Source organism: Diabrotica virgifera, chromosome 1, assembly GCF_917563875.1.
Source record: "Diabrotica virgifera virgifera chromosome 1, PGI_DIABVI_V3a".
NCBI lineage: Eukaryota > Metazoa > Arthropoda > Insecta > Coleoptera > Chrysomelidae > Diabrotica > Diabrotica virgifera.
The window spans coordinates 249,431,662-249,447,920 of record NC_065443.1 but is presented as its reverse complement, the minus strand read 5'-3'; the positions used below and the strand labels follow the sequence as shown (position 1 = coordinate 249,447,920).

The 16,259-nt window shown below is 33.9% G+C and overlaps 1 protein-coding gene across 7 annotated transcripts in view; it reads left to right on the top strand.

Annotated features, from left to right (window-relative positions):
* The window catches only part of LOC114329566 (branched-chain-amino-acid aminotransferase, cytosolic), a 201,529-nt gene extending 186,556 nt beyond the window's left edge, over positions 1-14,973 (top strand). For all 7 annotated transcript variants that reach the window (XM_050648471.1, XM_050648477.1, XM_050648478.1 and 4 more), the window contains one exon: positions 8,171-14,973. In XM_050648471.1, coding sequence (XP_050504428.1) covers positions 8,171-8,359 — 189 coding nt within the window. In that variant the 3' untranslated portion in view covers positions 8,360-14,973. The remainder of the gene's footprint in view (positions 1-8,170) is intronic.
* Positions 14,974-16,259: the final 1,286 nt, after the last annotated feature.

Here is a 16,259-nt window from a genome sequence, read left to right as displayed (position 1 = left end):
TGTGTGTATTATTTTACTCTTTTCTTTCCTATCGCGATTAGGAACCATTGAGAAATACTTAGAAGCCACGAGAGTAAGTAATTAATTTTATAATTCGCCCTAAGATTGAAAACATATTGATATGTGATCTGGTAAATTAATTAGATTATGATTAATGCATTGATAAAATTAAATGGCATATAAGAATATTATCTCATATCAATAATCAAGATCACATCAATATATAAGAATTCATTTTTAATTAAAAAAAAAGAATTAATATTCCAAGGGTTGTTAAATCCACCGATATAACGAAAAAATGGTTTAAAAAACGGTCAAATTAACCCCACTTACAAGAAAAATAATTTTACAGGTAAAATGCATATACGGTCAACTTCCCCCCAGATGGGGTGAACTTGACCAAAGGCATTTTTTATTTTTTTTTTTTTTTCTAAGTCATGATTATTTTCTTGTAATTATAATCTAAGCTACTGAAAGTAGACGCCTAAACCCATAACATATTTGCATATAGAAAAATGTAGCAAAATTTAAAATATGATTTTTATAGGATTAAAGTACAAAATCGGTCAAAGTCACCCCATTTTACGGTACCTAGTGCATTTTTATTGTGATTGTAGTGTAGACAGTTGTGTCTCAGATTAGCGAATCGACTATAACACAGTTTCTGTTTGATTTTTTTTGTCGTTTCCAGAGTAATTTCTTCTGTTTCTATTTACACGACTTATCTTTTAGGCCTGGATCCCGCGTACCAAAAAAAGTTGATTAATGGCAAGCTGAAAATTTGTTAATAGCTTAACGTTGTCTAGTCGGACAAACATTGATGTACGTGAACACTGGAACAGGGGAAGTTTTAATTGTGGAACAGGTTAAAACTTTGGAACATCAGACTACGAAAACGTCCCATGTATTTTGTCGGACAGAACTTCCAATTGATTTGTTACCCTTTTATTAAACTCTCATGCAAAAATCAGACTGCTATTTATCACCAACATAATTCCTGTCATTTGACATGTTCTACGTGTCAGACTTATTAAAATACCCACTTGGTGATAAATACCAGTCTGATTTTTGCATGACAGTTTAATGAAAGGGTAACAAATCAATTGGAAGTTCTGTCCGACAAAATACATGGAACGTTTTCGTAGTCTGACGAAGGGTAGAGCTCTTATAGCTCTAATGGAAAGAGTAGATGAAAAATGAAGAGAAGATTGAGGTTCTAACAGGTGGCAGGGGACTAGGAAAAGAAAAATTTAGATGAAGAGGGTACGATGACTAGATGTCCAATTTTTCATGATTGTGGCACATACCTAAATCAGGCTAAATTTGACCGACGGCATTGATTATGTTGGCTTTATGAGCCGCTGGGCTTGTAGCTTATTCGTATAAACCAGCAATTTGAGAAAACTCCACAAGAAACAGTATAACTGGGCCAAATCGCAATGTCCTTGACAAAATATCACATCACGTGAGATAACCGTGCGCTCAAATCGCTTATGTAGAATGTCCAATGTGGCATGAACTGTGTAGCCCGCAGTGCCATCCTGTTGAAACTACATTTCGATGGAATCCACATAATCCAATTCAGCCAAAAAGAATTTGGTAATCAGCTATAGCACTCGCCGTTGACGATGATGACTTAGCCAACGACTTCCTCGAATAAATATGGAACAATGAGCCTCCAGCTCAAATTCCACACTAAACAGTGCCTTTTTCAGAATGCATTGGACGCTCTTGGATCTCATCTGAATTGGGTTACGTCTCAAATTCGAGAATTATGTTTATTGACGTGCCTTTATCCAAAAATGGGGCTGTGGTCGTTTATCTTCAGCTTCTGGACCAGTCAGTTAAATTTTGTACGGGTGCATGCCAAGGCACGTAGCAAAACTCGCTGCTAAGTTTTAGTACCTATGTGAAAAGACGAGTTCTTGTGAGCGACTTGAAATCGACTGCCTAATGTTGCCAGGTCAAAAAACTAAAAATCCCCAGACAGTTGCTTCAAAAATTGCCAGATTTTGCTAAAAATCACCAGATTGTTACGAGTATGCGCAGTAACGAAAAATGTGTTTCTGCGCATAATTATGTTATTGCGCATGCGCATAAGCTTAATCATTCGAGAACGGTAATGTGAAGGGTTGGAATCATAGGTATATTATATACCTAATAGTATGGAATAACTAGACCCAAACCCAGACATCCAAAGTGAAAGTTATCCTCCAACACCAAATTGTTCTATATGGTCCCATAATGTTCAGAAAAAAGTCACACCATTTTAAGCGTCGGGTTTAGGGTGGAGAGGGGGGAGAAATCGGTAAATTCGTAGTATTTTTACGTTTTTCGTCAATATTTCTAAAACTATGCGGTTTAGCATGAATAACCTTCTATACAAAAATGTTCTACATTAAATTTGAAATAAAGAAGGTCCTATGCATAATTCTTCTAAAATGAACGGTTCAAAAGTTACGGAGGTAGTATAGTATAATTGGTCCAAAAAAAGGCCTAACCCAGACATCCAAAGTAAAAGTTTTCCTTCAACACCAAATTGTTCTATATGGTCCAAATATTGTTCAGTAAAAAGTTACACTATTTTGAGCGTCCGGTTTGGGGGGGAGATGGGGGAAAAGTCGGTAGATTAGTAGTTTTTTTACGTTTTTCGTCAATATTTCTAAAACTATACTTTAGCAAAAACAATGTTCTATACAAAAATGTTCTACGTGAAATTTAAAACAAAAAAGGTCCTATACATAATCGTTATAAAATCAACGGTTCCAGAGTTACGGAGGGTAAAAAGTGGAGGTTTTCGATACTTTTTATATTCTTTGGGCAATTTATAGAAATTTTCTTTAACAGGATTGTGTTTTGTAAATAAAATTTGCTATTTCAGTGGCCGATGATATGTTAGTGATAAGCCCTTGAAGAAACGTCAACCTCACCACCCAAAATCATCATCAATTGCCCAGATAATATAAAAAGTATCCAAAACCTACACTTTTCACCCTCCGTAACTCTGGAACTGTTGATTTTATAACAATTATTTATAGGACCTTTTTTGTTTTAAATTTTATGTAGAACATTTTTGTATAGACCATTGTTTACCCTAGACTAGAACATAGTTTTAGAAATATTGACGAAAAACGTAAAAAAACTACTTATTTACCGACTTCTCCCCCATCTCCCCCCAAACCGGACGCTCAAAATGGTGTAACTTTTTACTGAACAATATGTGGACCATATAGAACAATTTGGTGTTGGAGGAAAACTTTTACTTTGGATGTCTGGGTTATGCCATTATTTGGATCAATTATATCATACTATAATATTCTCTATCGGATTCTCCTGCACACTAGTGCACGTGCAAACTCTCATGGACAGCGGCTATGTTTTCGGTGGATCTTGCATTATGTCGTGCTTGTACGGGGGTTGTTTGATTGTGTATTGAACTAATGAACTCAAATTTATTCACTACACTGCGAATAATTTTATCGGTAGGACTATTATACCGTAAAATAGGCGAATGTCGTGTTGGTCCTTAAGGGACGGGAAAAGGGCCAACTCTCGAACTTAGGAAAAACACTGAATCTACACTACACTATACTTTTATTTAAAGATATAACGTTCATAAGCGTAGGGCTTAAGGAGGTGTTGTTTCACGGGGTGGTCGTTCAGACACCCATCTCGAACAAAATCGATACTTAACCCCTCCTCGGGCTTTTTATGTCTTCCTTTATCTTGGACTTTGAAATTAGATTATACGTGAGCAACGCTTCGTATTCGCAAGGTTACCCAAACAAACTACATCAATTAGCTACATTATCAACCTTCGCTTTGTGTGTTATTATAGAACCAACACCTCTTTAACGACCTACTTATGCCTAAATTATGTACAATTTAGGATACATATTATATTATAAAGTAAGGGTTTTTTCCCTTACTGTACACGAAGTGCGTGGAAGGTTACCCTAATGTAACACCCATTTTGATAAAATAATTGTATTATTTGTACGTGCATATACTATATCTATTCACTGTGATTTGGTAAAACACACGGAATAAATGTCAGCCAATTTGACAGTTAGCAACTGTCAAAGTTCAAATTCTCAAAGAGAGAAGCAATGATACTACCGACTTTAGCTTTAAACCACTCGATATTTTACTTAAAGCAACAAGATAGTCTACATGTTATAGTCAAAGCCCGAATTTCAGACACTCCTAGGTTTGACTAGGCAATCCTCAGGTCTGACTGACGGTCTTAGTCAAAGCCCGAAATAAATTACAGTTTCGGACTTTGACTAGTCAAACCTAGGAGAGACTAAGTTGGTCAGGCAAAGGTCGAAATTTAATTTTATCAAATCGGGGTTTAACTAGTCAAACCCGATTAGCTACTAAAATGTCCTAATTTGTTAGATTAGGTTTAATAAAACGTCATTTTTTTAATGTTTATTATTTTTATATTGTTGTAATTAAAATAAAAAAAGAATGTGTGTGTACTTTGTACGCACGTAAGAAGTTATACTTCTATTATATGATTTAAACGAAATTAATATACTTTTTATTTATATTTTGTTTAAATATTAAACTAATTTATACTTACTACTTCTCAAACATTTTTATTAGAACAGTGCCAAAAATTAAAATAATAAAAGAATAAAACACACACAAACACATTAAACAAGCCACAAATGATGTCTGAACATTAATTGTCGAAATTTTTTTTAACTAAATACGTATTTTCTGAAAATACAATTATATAATAAATATACTTACAATCATAAAATGTATTAAAAAAAACAAAAAAGAAAGTTTCTATTGGGACTCGAACCAGCGCTGATAAGAGCGGTTGGTATTGGAATTCATTCGCCTTCTCCGCTTAGCCACGGACACTATGTGTCATTATTTACGAAGATCGACTAACTAAACGGATTAAACTTGTGATATTTTGATATTTTGAAAATTGATCAAATTATTTTAATTTTGAATTGAAATGATTTAGAATTGAAAAAATACAACAAAACATAGAGTAAAAAAACAATATATTAGGTGAATATTGATAGAAATTTTGATGGTAATCAAATTATATAAATAAAAGTATTACATAGAGGAAAAGGTGGGAATATGGCCCCTGCTGGTAAATCGGCCCCCGAGTGAATTTGTCACTTCCGCCAATGCCATTGTTGATTTACGCTTGATACTACATCTATCTTTATCTATCGAAACATGTCAGGACCCGAGAACTACCGCGCTTAGCCTTTAGGCCGATGTCAGATTATGCGTTTTGACCGGATGCGTTTCCGCCGCATCCGGTGAAAACGCATAGTGTGACAGATCGGTCCGGTTGCGTTGGGAACGGATGCGTTTTGAGTCATCGGTACGCGCTTACAAACTGCACCAGACTAAACGCATAGTGTGACAGGTCGGTCCGGTTGCGTTGGAAACGGATGCGTTTTCACCGCATCCGGTCAAAACGCATAATGTGGCATCGGCCTTAGTCGACTTCAAAGCTCGCTTCATTCGCGTGCTTAACAAAACTTTTTGCCGTTCTTGTGTTTATGTTGTTTTTTCTAAGAAACCAGTTATAAACATTATCTCTCTCTGATTAGTGTGTAGAAAAACCATTGCATATCGACTTTTAAAGGTACCTATGAACATTTTGCAATAGATACAATTGCTTTTGATATTTTGTTTATAATGTAACTATATATTTAATGTGGCCCCCTGAATGTGTATGTATTATGGACCCGGGTCCATATTACATGCACATTGAGGGGGTCATATTGAATAAATAGTTACATTATAAACAAAATATCAAAAACAATTGTATCTATTGCAAAATGTCGAAGATTCTGACACCGAAGAAAGTGATCTTTCCAATATTGAAGAGGATACAGATTCCGAACTAAGTTCACAGGGTTCAATTCCTGATAACGACGACGCCGTGTGCATCTTTTGCGAGGAGTCTTATTCAAGTAATAGCAGAGGGGAGACTTGGATACAGTGTCAGAGCTGTCTTTTGTGGGCACACAATGAATATGCCGGTGCAGAAACTGAACACTATATCTGCGATTTCTGCCGATAGATTTTTGTATTCCTTTAATATGGCCTCCTGGGGGCCATATTAGAGTGACGTTTTTGTTTTTCACAGTATCGTAGATACTTATAAGAATATTTTTTTTATATGTTAGATCTTGATTTTTTTTATTTTTTTTTTAATAATACTGTATTAGTATTAAACTAATAGTTATGTGGACGAAAATTTAAATTTAAAAATGTTGATTGTTTATAATCTCTAGTCGAAAAACAAATTAGGGGGCCGTATTCCCACCTTCTCCTCTACTATGTATTTTGGCAGATCAAATAGGTAGGTTTATACTTATGATACATTAACAATTATTACGTACCTGTTGCTTTTAAAAACTATTTAAAAGTCACTACAATATTATAAACTTTTTTGTTTCTGTCCTCACAACAATAAAACTAATATATTATACATTTGTTTACCTTTACCTTTACCTCCAAACCACAGCTGCCATATCGGATAATTTTTGACATGTCATTTGAACATCCAATCAGAACAAAGTTATAATGCGCATGCGCCGGGCTGATAGGTTTTAACATATAAAAAAATCACCCTCTATCGCCGGTAAAGAAGTATAACTTCAAAAATTAGTGTTTATTCTCTAGAGGCATTATAGCATTTAGAGTTGCACAATATGTTAGACCTTTTACACTTACGTAATTTGAAAGAGCATTTCTTATTGCAGTAGCATTTTATAAATCCTTGTCCTCCAAATTTACAACCTTTTTTACTAATTTCTCTTAGAGACAGAGAGACGTCTGGAACATCTTCGAAATTAGGAAATTTCGCTTTGCATTCTCTTATTTGATTTCTTGAAGAAAGTGTGTTTATTGTTCCGTATTTCGTACCAACTCTATATAAACCATCAATTGTTTTATCTTGTATGCTACTCAAAATATTTCGAGCATCCTCTTTGGCTCTATCAAAACTGGGGATAGGTATTGGTACAGTTTTTCCGAGCGAAATTGGAGGACATTTTTTTTCACTTTATTTGTTTCATAACAGTAAAAGAGGCAACCGATTATGTATGTATGTATGTTTCATACATTAGCCTGGGCATGAAGACCTTCAATCGCCTTTCCTTTATTTATTTTAATATTTTCTGTCTGTGCACAACGCATGCTCGAACGCGTGCCAAGGAGATGTTCGAAATATTTTGTGTATCATACAAGATAATACAATAATTGACGGTTTATAGAGCTGGTACGAAATACGGAACAATAAACACACTTATTTCAAGAAATCAAATAAGAGAATGCAAAGAGAATTTTCCTAATTTCGAAGATGTTCCAGACGTTAAGCTGTCTCTAAGAGAAATTAGTACAAAAGATTCTAAATTTGGAGGACAAGGATTTATAAAATACCACTGCAATAAGAAGTGCTCTTCAAAACCATGTAAGTGTAAAAGGTCTAACGTATTGTGCAACTCTAAATGCCATAATGCCTCAACGTGCGAGAATAAACACTAATTTTTTATTTTAATTACGACAATATAAAAATAATAAACATTAAAATTAAAAAATGACGATTTATTAAACCTAATCTAACAAATTACATTTTAATAGCTGATCGGAGCTTGACTAGTCAAACCCCGATTTCATCAAATTAAATTTCGACCTTTGCCTGACCAATATAGTCTCTCCTATGTTTGACTAGTCAAAGTCCGAAACTGTAATTTATTTCGTGCTTTGACTAAGACCGTCAGTCAGACCTGAGGATTGCATAGTCAAACCTAGGAGTGCCTGGAATTCGAGCTTTGACTATAACATATATACTATTTTATTTGTACATATACACCGTTTTTAGGCGTCAACGCCCTTCGGTAGGGATCTATGGGGGAGTATCACCGAGCCGCAAGCCTTTATCCCTTGCCGTACTGCTCCCTTATAGGTCGATTAGATGCCCGCATATTCCAGTCTAAGCGCCAGATTCATATTTAGAATTTTATACTGACGCGTTAGCCTTTTTGTTTTTCCGATGGCCTGGGCTGGGCTTGAACTCACATACCTCACGACGAAGTGAAGTGTGGGTCAGCCGCTAGTCGCACTGAGCTATCCGATCGACTACTACTTTATTTAATGATTATATTTTATTTTTCAGTTGTTGGAAATGTTTGGTGCGGGAACAGCCTGCATCATTTCGCCCGTAGCGTCCATCGAATTCTTAGGTGAAACTATCCCCATCCCAACCATGCAACAGGACGTCCCCATCTACAGGAAACTCAGGGACTATCTCTCAGCGATCCAGTACGGTCACATCGAGCACCCGTGGGCTATGCCTATCGACTAGCATTGACCGATGGACAAATATATATAAAAATATTTATATATAGTATTTTTCTCTTATGACTGTGGTATCTTTTGTAAATAGTTTTTGTTGACTTAATTTATACTTTCTATACATTTGTAGGACAGTTGCTTGTATACAAAAACCAAAGTAGAGCAAATGTAGAGACAAAGTCTTCCAGAATACTTGAATCGTTATACAATATTACGGTTGTACATGCGGAAGATCTGACAGAATGCAACAGAATTGTACATTCTAGACTTATTGGGAAAGAAGTATGCATATACTGTGTATTACTCGTCAAGACTAGGTATGACTTTAGGAACTTTGCCTATCTGTACAGAGAGCAGACAAAGAAAGTATTCGGAAAGAAAGAGATGGATGGACTATGGACGCCAGGACTAGATTACCTGATTTTTAAACGTAGTTTACAGGTCGAGCTTACTTCTTTTGTCCTTTTACAAGTTTGAGAGACCGCCAAGGCCAAACCAATCGGATTTCAATAGTCCAGGAACCGAAGCTTTTCACCTCGCAATTTTTACAGAATGGATCGATTTGCTTGAAAATTTGAGAGTAAGTAGTGGATAGTCCAAGGATCAAAATATATATGATGCCGAAATGCTCTTTTACCATGGGGGTGGTTGCCACCCCATCTCGGAGGTGGAAATTTTGTATTATATTTTGACCACAAAGTTGATAAAAACATTCATTCTAAGCAAAAAATGTTCTATACATTTTTTTTATAAAATTAATAGTTTTCGATTTATTCGCTATCGAAAGTGTTAGTTTTACATATATCGAAAAAATCAATATTTTTCGATATACTCGTTTACGATTCACTCAATTTTTGCAGTAGTAAATTTTTTTTCAAACCAAGTTCTTGGTAATTAAATAACCTAAAATTTCGTATTTTAACATTTTTTCGTATCTCTGATGCTAATCTTTCTATTCTGAAGAAAATGTCATTTTTTATCAAATTACAAAAATTCGTATTCGCTTTTAACTCCAGTTTTTAAAATCTAATCATTCTAAGCCACTCAAACTTCTAGAATCTATTATTAATACATAAATAAAGAAGAATGAATAAGGCCAATGACTAAAAACACCTCTAACTTGCATTATTCTGCTTCCAATTGAATGTCTCCTTTTTTTACAAAAATATATATTGATTTTTTAACGGTAACTTTTTTATTTTTTATCTTAGAAAGTTTGATAAAAAAGAATTTTGTAGGTTTTTACAAGATCTACAAGACTGTTGACATTAAATTTCATGAAAATCCTCAGTCGCAAAAAGAGGTGACTTTGAAAGGGTTGGTAAAGGTGGTTTTTACATGTTATGACAAGTTTTAATTATCAATAGCTCACTCAATTTTTGCTGTAGAAAAAATTTATGCAAACTATTTTCTTGGGAATTAAATAAGCTACAATTTCATATTGAACATTTTTTCGTATCTCTCATGCTAATCTTTCTATTCTGAAGAAAAGGCCATTTTTTTCCAAACTACAAAAATTCGTTATTCGTTTTTAACTCCATTTTTTTTAAACTAATTATTCTAAGCCGGTCAAACTTCTCAAACCTATTAATAATATACAAATAAAGAAGACCAAATAAGGCCAATTGCTAATTTTAATTAGGGTGGTAATTAGGTGGTTGCTTCCGATAACTTTTTCGCTGAAAAAATAGGGACTGACATTCTTTTCATTACAAGTCACTTAATTTTTGAGCTAGAGACTTTTTTTGTTATTTCTGGAGATAGATATTTCCAATTACTTTAAATTAGTTTGAACAAGTTATCCTCGAAAAATGCATAGTTTCCCCGTCTTTTGACTTTGAAACTACAATATTTAGCATTTGACGAAGAAGAGCTAACATATAATAAAGTATAGCTCGATTACTATTGGTCTTAAAGAAAATTAAAAAAAAGGTTTTGTTTATTTTTTCAAAAGGTACATTTTTGTTAATTAAAATTGTTTTGATAAAACGAAAACTTTTGGAGTTATTAGCAGAAAACTTGTTAAAAACATTGATTTTTTCGATATAAAACTGTGATAAAACTAACACTTTCGCTAGCGAATAAATCGAAAACTATTAATTTTATCAAAAAAATGTATAAAACGTTTTTTCCTTAGAATGAACGTTTTTACCAACCTTTATGGTCAAAATATAATAAAACATTTCCACCCCCCGGGATGGGGTGGCAACCACCCCTATTGTAAAAGTACCGCCTTTCGGTATCATATAGATTTTGATCCTTGGACTATTTACTACTTATTCTCAATTTTTTAAGCAAATCAATCCATTCTGTAAAAATTGCGAGGTTTTGTCCTATTTTAAGCTTCATTACTTTGACTACAAAGGTTTTTCGGTTTTTTATTTATTACCTGTTTCACAGTAAAATTTTTCACGGCATTAGTAGGCACTAATATTTATGTTTAATAAAAAAATATTAAATATATTCTAAATAAACAACTCTTCTACGATTTTATCTGGCAGTGTCGCAAAACCAGTGATTTCGTGTACAATGCATTTTAAATGGATGTTTACTCTTTGCACCAACGCATTCTACTGAAGTCCTCTCTCCTTGATTTGCTACCTAAGTGACCTTCGGGATTTCAGATATTTCTGTACAATTGTACTAACATAATTTTCGGTAATTTTGCTGCTTATTAAGTGGGCGTGACAATTGTAGAATTTTCAAAGTCGTTCCTAGTTTTTTAGAAGCTTGTTGAAAATGACTGAAAAATAATCAGAAAATGGTTTTATTTCGGTTTCTGTATTTAAACAACTGAAATGTGTATGAAAAACGTCCCAAAATTGAGGTTAGGTGACTTAAGATTTAGCGGTAGGTTGAAACGGTTATGTAAAATTATTATTTAGATTTTAGGACAAATTTTGAATGTTTTTAATGCTAACATCTTGGTTGCTCATTACTTAACCAATGATGTTTCTGTTTTAACAACCACATGAAATAAAACGTTTCTTTTTTTACTTTGAGTACATCTGATGTGGATTTTTAAGAATAATTTTTTATGGAATTATAAAAAAATTTTCACAATATTCAAATTTTTATTTATTGATTTGATATGATGCGATCAAACTGAATAAATATTATTACCTAGTCTCCCAGTTGTTCCATCAGTAATCAATTTCGCCTTACAATTATTGCCACTATTTGGTTCTATTCTGTTCTAAGAACCTTTTACATGTGTCAACTCCTATACAACCTTTAATATTGACCATCATTATGAGAAATGGTGGTACTATATCTCAAAAAAGATATTTCATACCTATGTTAAATGAAGACAATTAGGCATTCCAATGAAACGTCAAACATGGCCGGGTGTGGGCAAAATCTAACCTTACATCGACATTAATTTGTAAAGAAAATCCTGTTTGGTTGTTTTTTTATGTTAATTGTGTAGGGAAATCTGCGAAATTATTGTGATAACAAATTAAATATGAAGTGGTTTATCGCCTACAGAACTGAATTATCCCATATTAGTTACCAGTTTGTGTTAATAACTACTATGGGATAATTCAGTTATGTAGGCGATAAACTAGTTTATATTTATTTGCTATCACAATTTCGGTGCACAATTAACAATAAACAACAAAACCAAACAGGATATTCTTTACAAAAACTGATGTAAACCCTATATTATTAAATTTTTGCCCACTGCCGGCCATATATATTATACCACGTGATTTGGAATGGTCAATGGTTAGGCCGCTTACAGACGAACCACTTTTTGAAGTCAAAGTCGGCAGCAAAAGTCAAGCGTTTGTAGTTGTATGTCGCTACTTGAAGTCGTCATTTGACACCAATGCAAAACGCATGGGGGTTTTCTCGACTGCACTTCAACTTCTGTCGTCGGTTGTCGCCCCTCCCGTCAGCTGACTTCTCAATAATTGTAGCGATTCTCTTTTCTCACGAAACCACTTTGAAACGCCGGTAGCAGTGACAAAAAGTACAAGCGTGTTTGTTGATTTTGAAAGCAGTGTTAACAAAAATGGAGCCGTTCGACACCATAGATAACCACACCATATAATACTCTAGATTGCGCCCTGCCATCTTAAAATGGGTGACGGTTGAGACAGAGAAAAATGAGCCTATTAGGTCGGTAGTCTCTTTCTAATTCAAGGGGAGTATCGACGACGTCACTATCCTACTCTATCGAGTATTATTTAAATGTTTTGACAGTTCGAGCGGGTGGCGACGGGAACTGGTCTTTGGTCTTTGGACACGGATAATCGGGGTTCGAATCCCGTACCAATCTTTACTTTTTTTATTTTTAATTTAATCAATATTGCGTTTATTAGATATTATTACATCTCTAAAGTAAATCTATGCAAAGAAATATATAACAAATAAGAAAAACTGTGTAGGTACCTATAGATTTTAAAAAATATAAAAGCCAATGTTATTTTTTTAATAAGTTAATGGTAGAATAGTATAAAGTAATTGTTAAATATTCGTTCAAATTACCAATAATTAATATCAACATAATGTACTATCGATTTATTAATTAAATCGGTCATTTCAAAAACATCACCAGTCACATATTCCTAATTTTACAGAAGAGCAAAGAAAACTAACTATATAGTTGAAAGATGGATGAAATGGATGACATCAAAATTCAGAGTTATATTGTAGTTTTGTTCCTAATGTTGGACTGGTATAGTTTTTGCACACAACGTTTATCTTAAAGGAGTCTATTCCTCTCAAAAAGTTAGTTTCTGAAAATTGTGGACTTATTTTTATTTAATAATTAGACATTTTTATTAGTAATTGACATTATTTTTATTTATGAAACTATATTGTTACAATTTTTTGAAAAGGTAGAAGCAAAACAAACATTATTCACATCATTCGAATAAGGCCGAATTTATATTAATAACGAACGTCTTTTATTTTACTATGCAGTTCACAAATTATGTATTCCAATATTAACTTACTATACATACATTTATTATCTGCTAGCTTTACTTAGGTCCATTTTTCTTATGTAAAAATATCTAATAAACGCAATATTGATTAAATTAAAAAAATAATAAAAAAAAAGAAAAAAAAAATTGAAACAAACAAAAAAAAAAAAAAAAAAAAAAGGTGGTACAGTAGCGATCAACAGGTGCCGTTTTCGCTACCTGTGAGATAGTCACGTCGTCGATATTCCCCTTAAATTAAAAAGAGACTACCGACCAAATAGGCTCATTTATCTCTGTCGCAACCGTCACCCATTTTAAGATGACAGGGCGTAATCTAGAGTATTATATATCTATGGTTACAACCTATGTTCGACACAGACACTTTCATTGCTGTAGTTCAGGTTAAACCTACGATTTGGGATTATAAAAATGATTCATATAGCAACAGAAATGCAAAGGCAAGAGCTTGCCTGTCCAAACTTTGAACGGTCTTTGACAATGGGATGCACCCAAAATTTAGGTCGTTTTATTCTTTGTCTGCGCTTTCGACGGAGCAACAAAAGCAGTGTTTCTTCGTTCGAATTCATAATTAATCTGCTTGTACAGACCACATTTTGTCGCCGCTGTTAGCTACAAAAAGAAGTCGATCAGAACGACAGCAAACGCCGATACTAGCGACAAGCTAGCTTCTTCTTGCTACCGACTTCGACTTCAAAAAGTGGTTCGTCTGTAAGCAGCCTTAGTTTTATTTATTTTTACCAGTTCATCTACATTCGATGGTATTGCAATCCAGAGGGTTGAAAGCAGTGTTCAACAAATGAGAGATGCATCGAAATCAAACGGAACATTGCACTAAAATCAATCAGATTGGCTTGATGCATTTATTTTTTTTAATAGTTTTGATGTACAAGTTTATTTGGAAACCAACGTGCAGAAGTACTTATAAACTCATTATGTTTCCCACTTTAATTATTATTTTTTCGGTACGTGTTGTCACATCTGTAACATTCTACTGACTTCTACTGACTTGCCGTTTTTTATACCATCTTTTTATTTCATCTCCATAATATATGCAATTTGTTTTTATTTTTTTCTTGAAGTGGTCTAAGGTGGTATCATACTTTTTGTTACCTTCATTTTAGGTCTTTGTATAGTTGTTTCCCATTTAGAAATTTGTCCTACCTGTACATCCTTTTTAATTTTAAAGTGTGTCCTTATTATCTGTTTTCCTATGATTTGTTTATTTGAAATATGCCTCTTTATACGAAGCTTCGATATATTCGATATTCAAAACTTTGTCTTGTTTTCTGAAATGCTCTGTTTTTAACCTTCTTTCTTTTTATTTGAATTTTAGAAATTATTGAAACCCCTTTTGAGCGTAATGAGGATAAAAATAGGACGAATGTTTTGTTGGACTGTTTTGACAATTTTTTATTTATTTGTTTTTATAATAGTGAATCTTGTTTATACTGAAATATATTTCTAATGTAAAATAAATACTGATTGATTGTTTTTCGAGAAAAATGGGGTAGAAAATGTTACAAATTATACACAAATAAAATGTTTTAAATGAATTACCCTGTATTTCCATAATTGTTAGTTAATTTATTAATAGATAATCAGTCAGTATTTCTGTGACTTTTTAGCGAATTTGTATTTTCTCATTAAAATAAATTATTTTATTTTGTCATACGTTGTTTTATTGTACTGTATAAAGGTTTCATTTGCACATGCGTAATATTAAACCTCCTGAGACTTAAAAAAAATTATGAAGCATTTGAAAGCTAGTTGAACCCATACATGAGTTCAACTATTATAAAATGTTAGAAAAGTAATGTAGTACCGGCTATCTTAGCTCATTTCGAACCAAGCGAGTCCAATCGAGTCCAGTCAGGTCGATTCATGTCCAGTCAAAGTAAGTCAGCCATTAACTTTCACACTGAATGCGTCTTGTGGAGTCATCAGTCCATCAGTGTAGAGAACACAAATGGTTAAAAATGGATAAAGTTGTTCAAACAGTAATATTACGTCGCCTTCGAAGAAGGAGGCAACCAGGGCACCCGTAAGAACTACTGGCGCCTGTGTGCAAAAAAGGATTGTGGCGCCCCTTGTCATTTTATAAGCATAGGTATTTTGATAATGTTTTTTATTTATTTTTTTGGGGTCAGGACAAATAATCCCCGGACCAATAATCCCTGACAAAAAATCCCCACAAATTATCCCTGGACAAAAAATCCCCGGACAAAAAATTCCCACAAAAATCCCGGACAAATATTCCCCACAAAAAATCCCGGACAAATATTCCCCACAATTTTTTTGGACAAAATATCCCCACAAAAAATCCCGGACAAAAAATCCCCACGAATTATTTGTTGCCGGATAATTCTCTAAAAGTTTTCCCGAAATTTTACCAAATTTCGAATTCCAATTCCATGCCGAAATCTTCAAATTTTACATTAATCGTCCAACACTACATGGAATACAATTTTTACGTACACCCAGCTCGACCAAAATGGCCGAGTTGGGCGTACAGAAGAAACTAACTGCGGTAACGCAAATGCATCTGTAACTCCTTTGTACAAGTTAGAATAGTGGGGAAAATATCAAACGGTTTCTGCGTAAATTCTGGACTGAGACAGGGAGATCCGTTTTCAGCATTGTTGTTTAATCTGGCCTTAGAGTATGTCATGCCAAAAATTTATCCAAAAACCAAACCAGACATAGCTACTCGGGGAGAGGCCAGATTGGAGAAGGTCTGTAGGTGTCGGACGGTCTAGAAAAAGGTGGAAAGATGCAGTCAGAGGAGATTTGGAGAAAATGGGAGTGAGACAATGGGAAATAGTGGCACAGGACCGACAAACATGGAAGGCAATAATAAACGCGGCAAAGACTCTCGAAGAGTTATAACGACATTTATGATGATGACTAAATATTTTTGACGCTAAATGTACAAAAAGGAACAGGTTTTTTGGATTA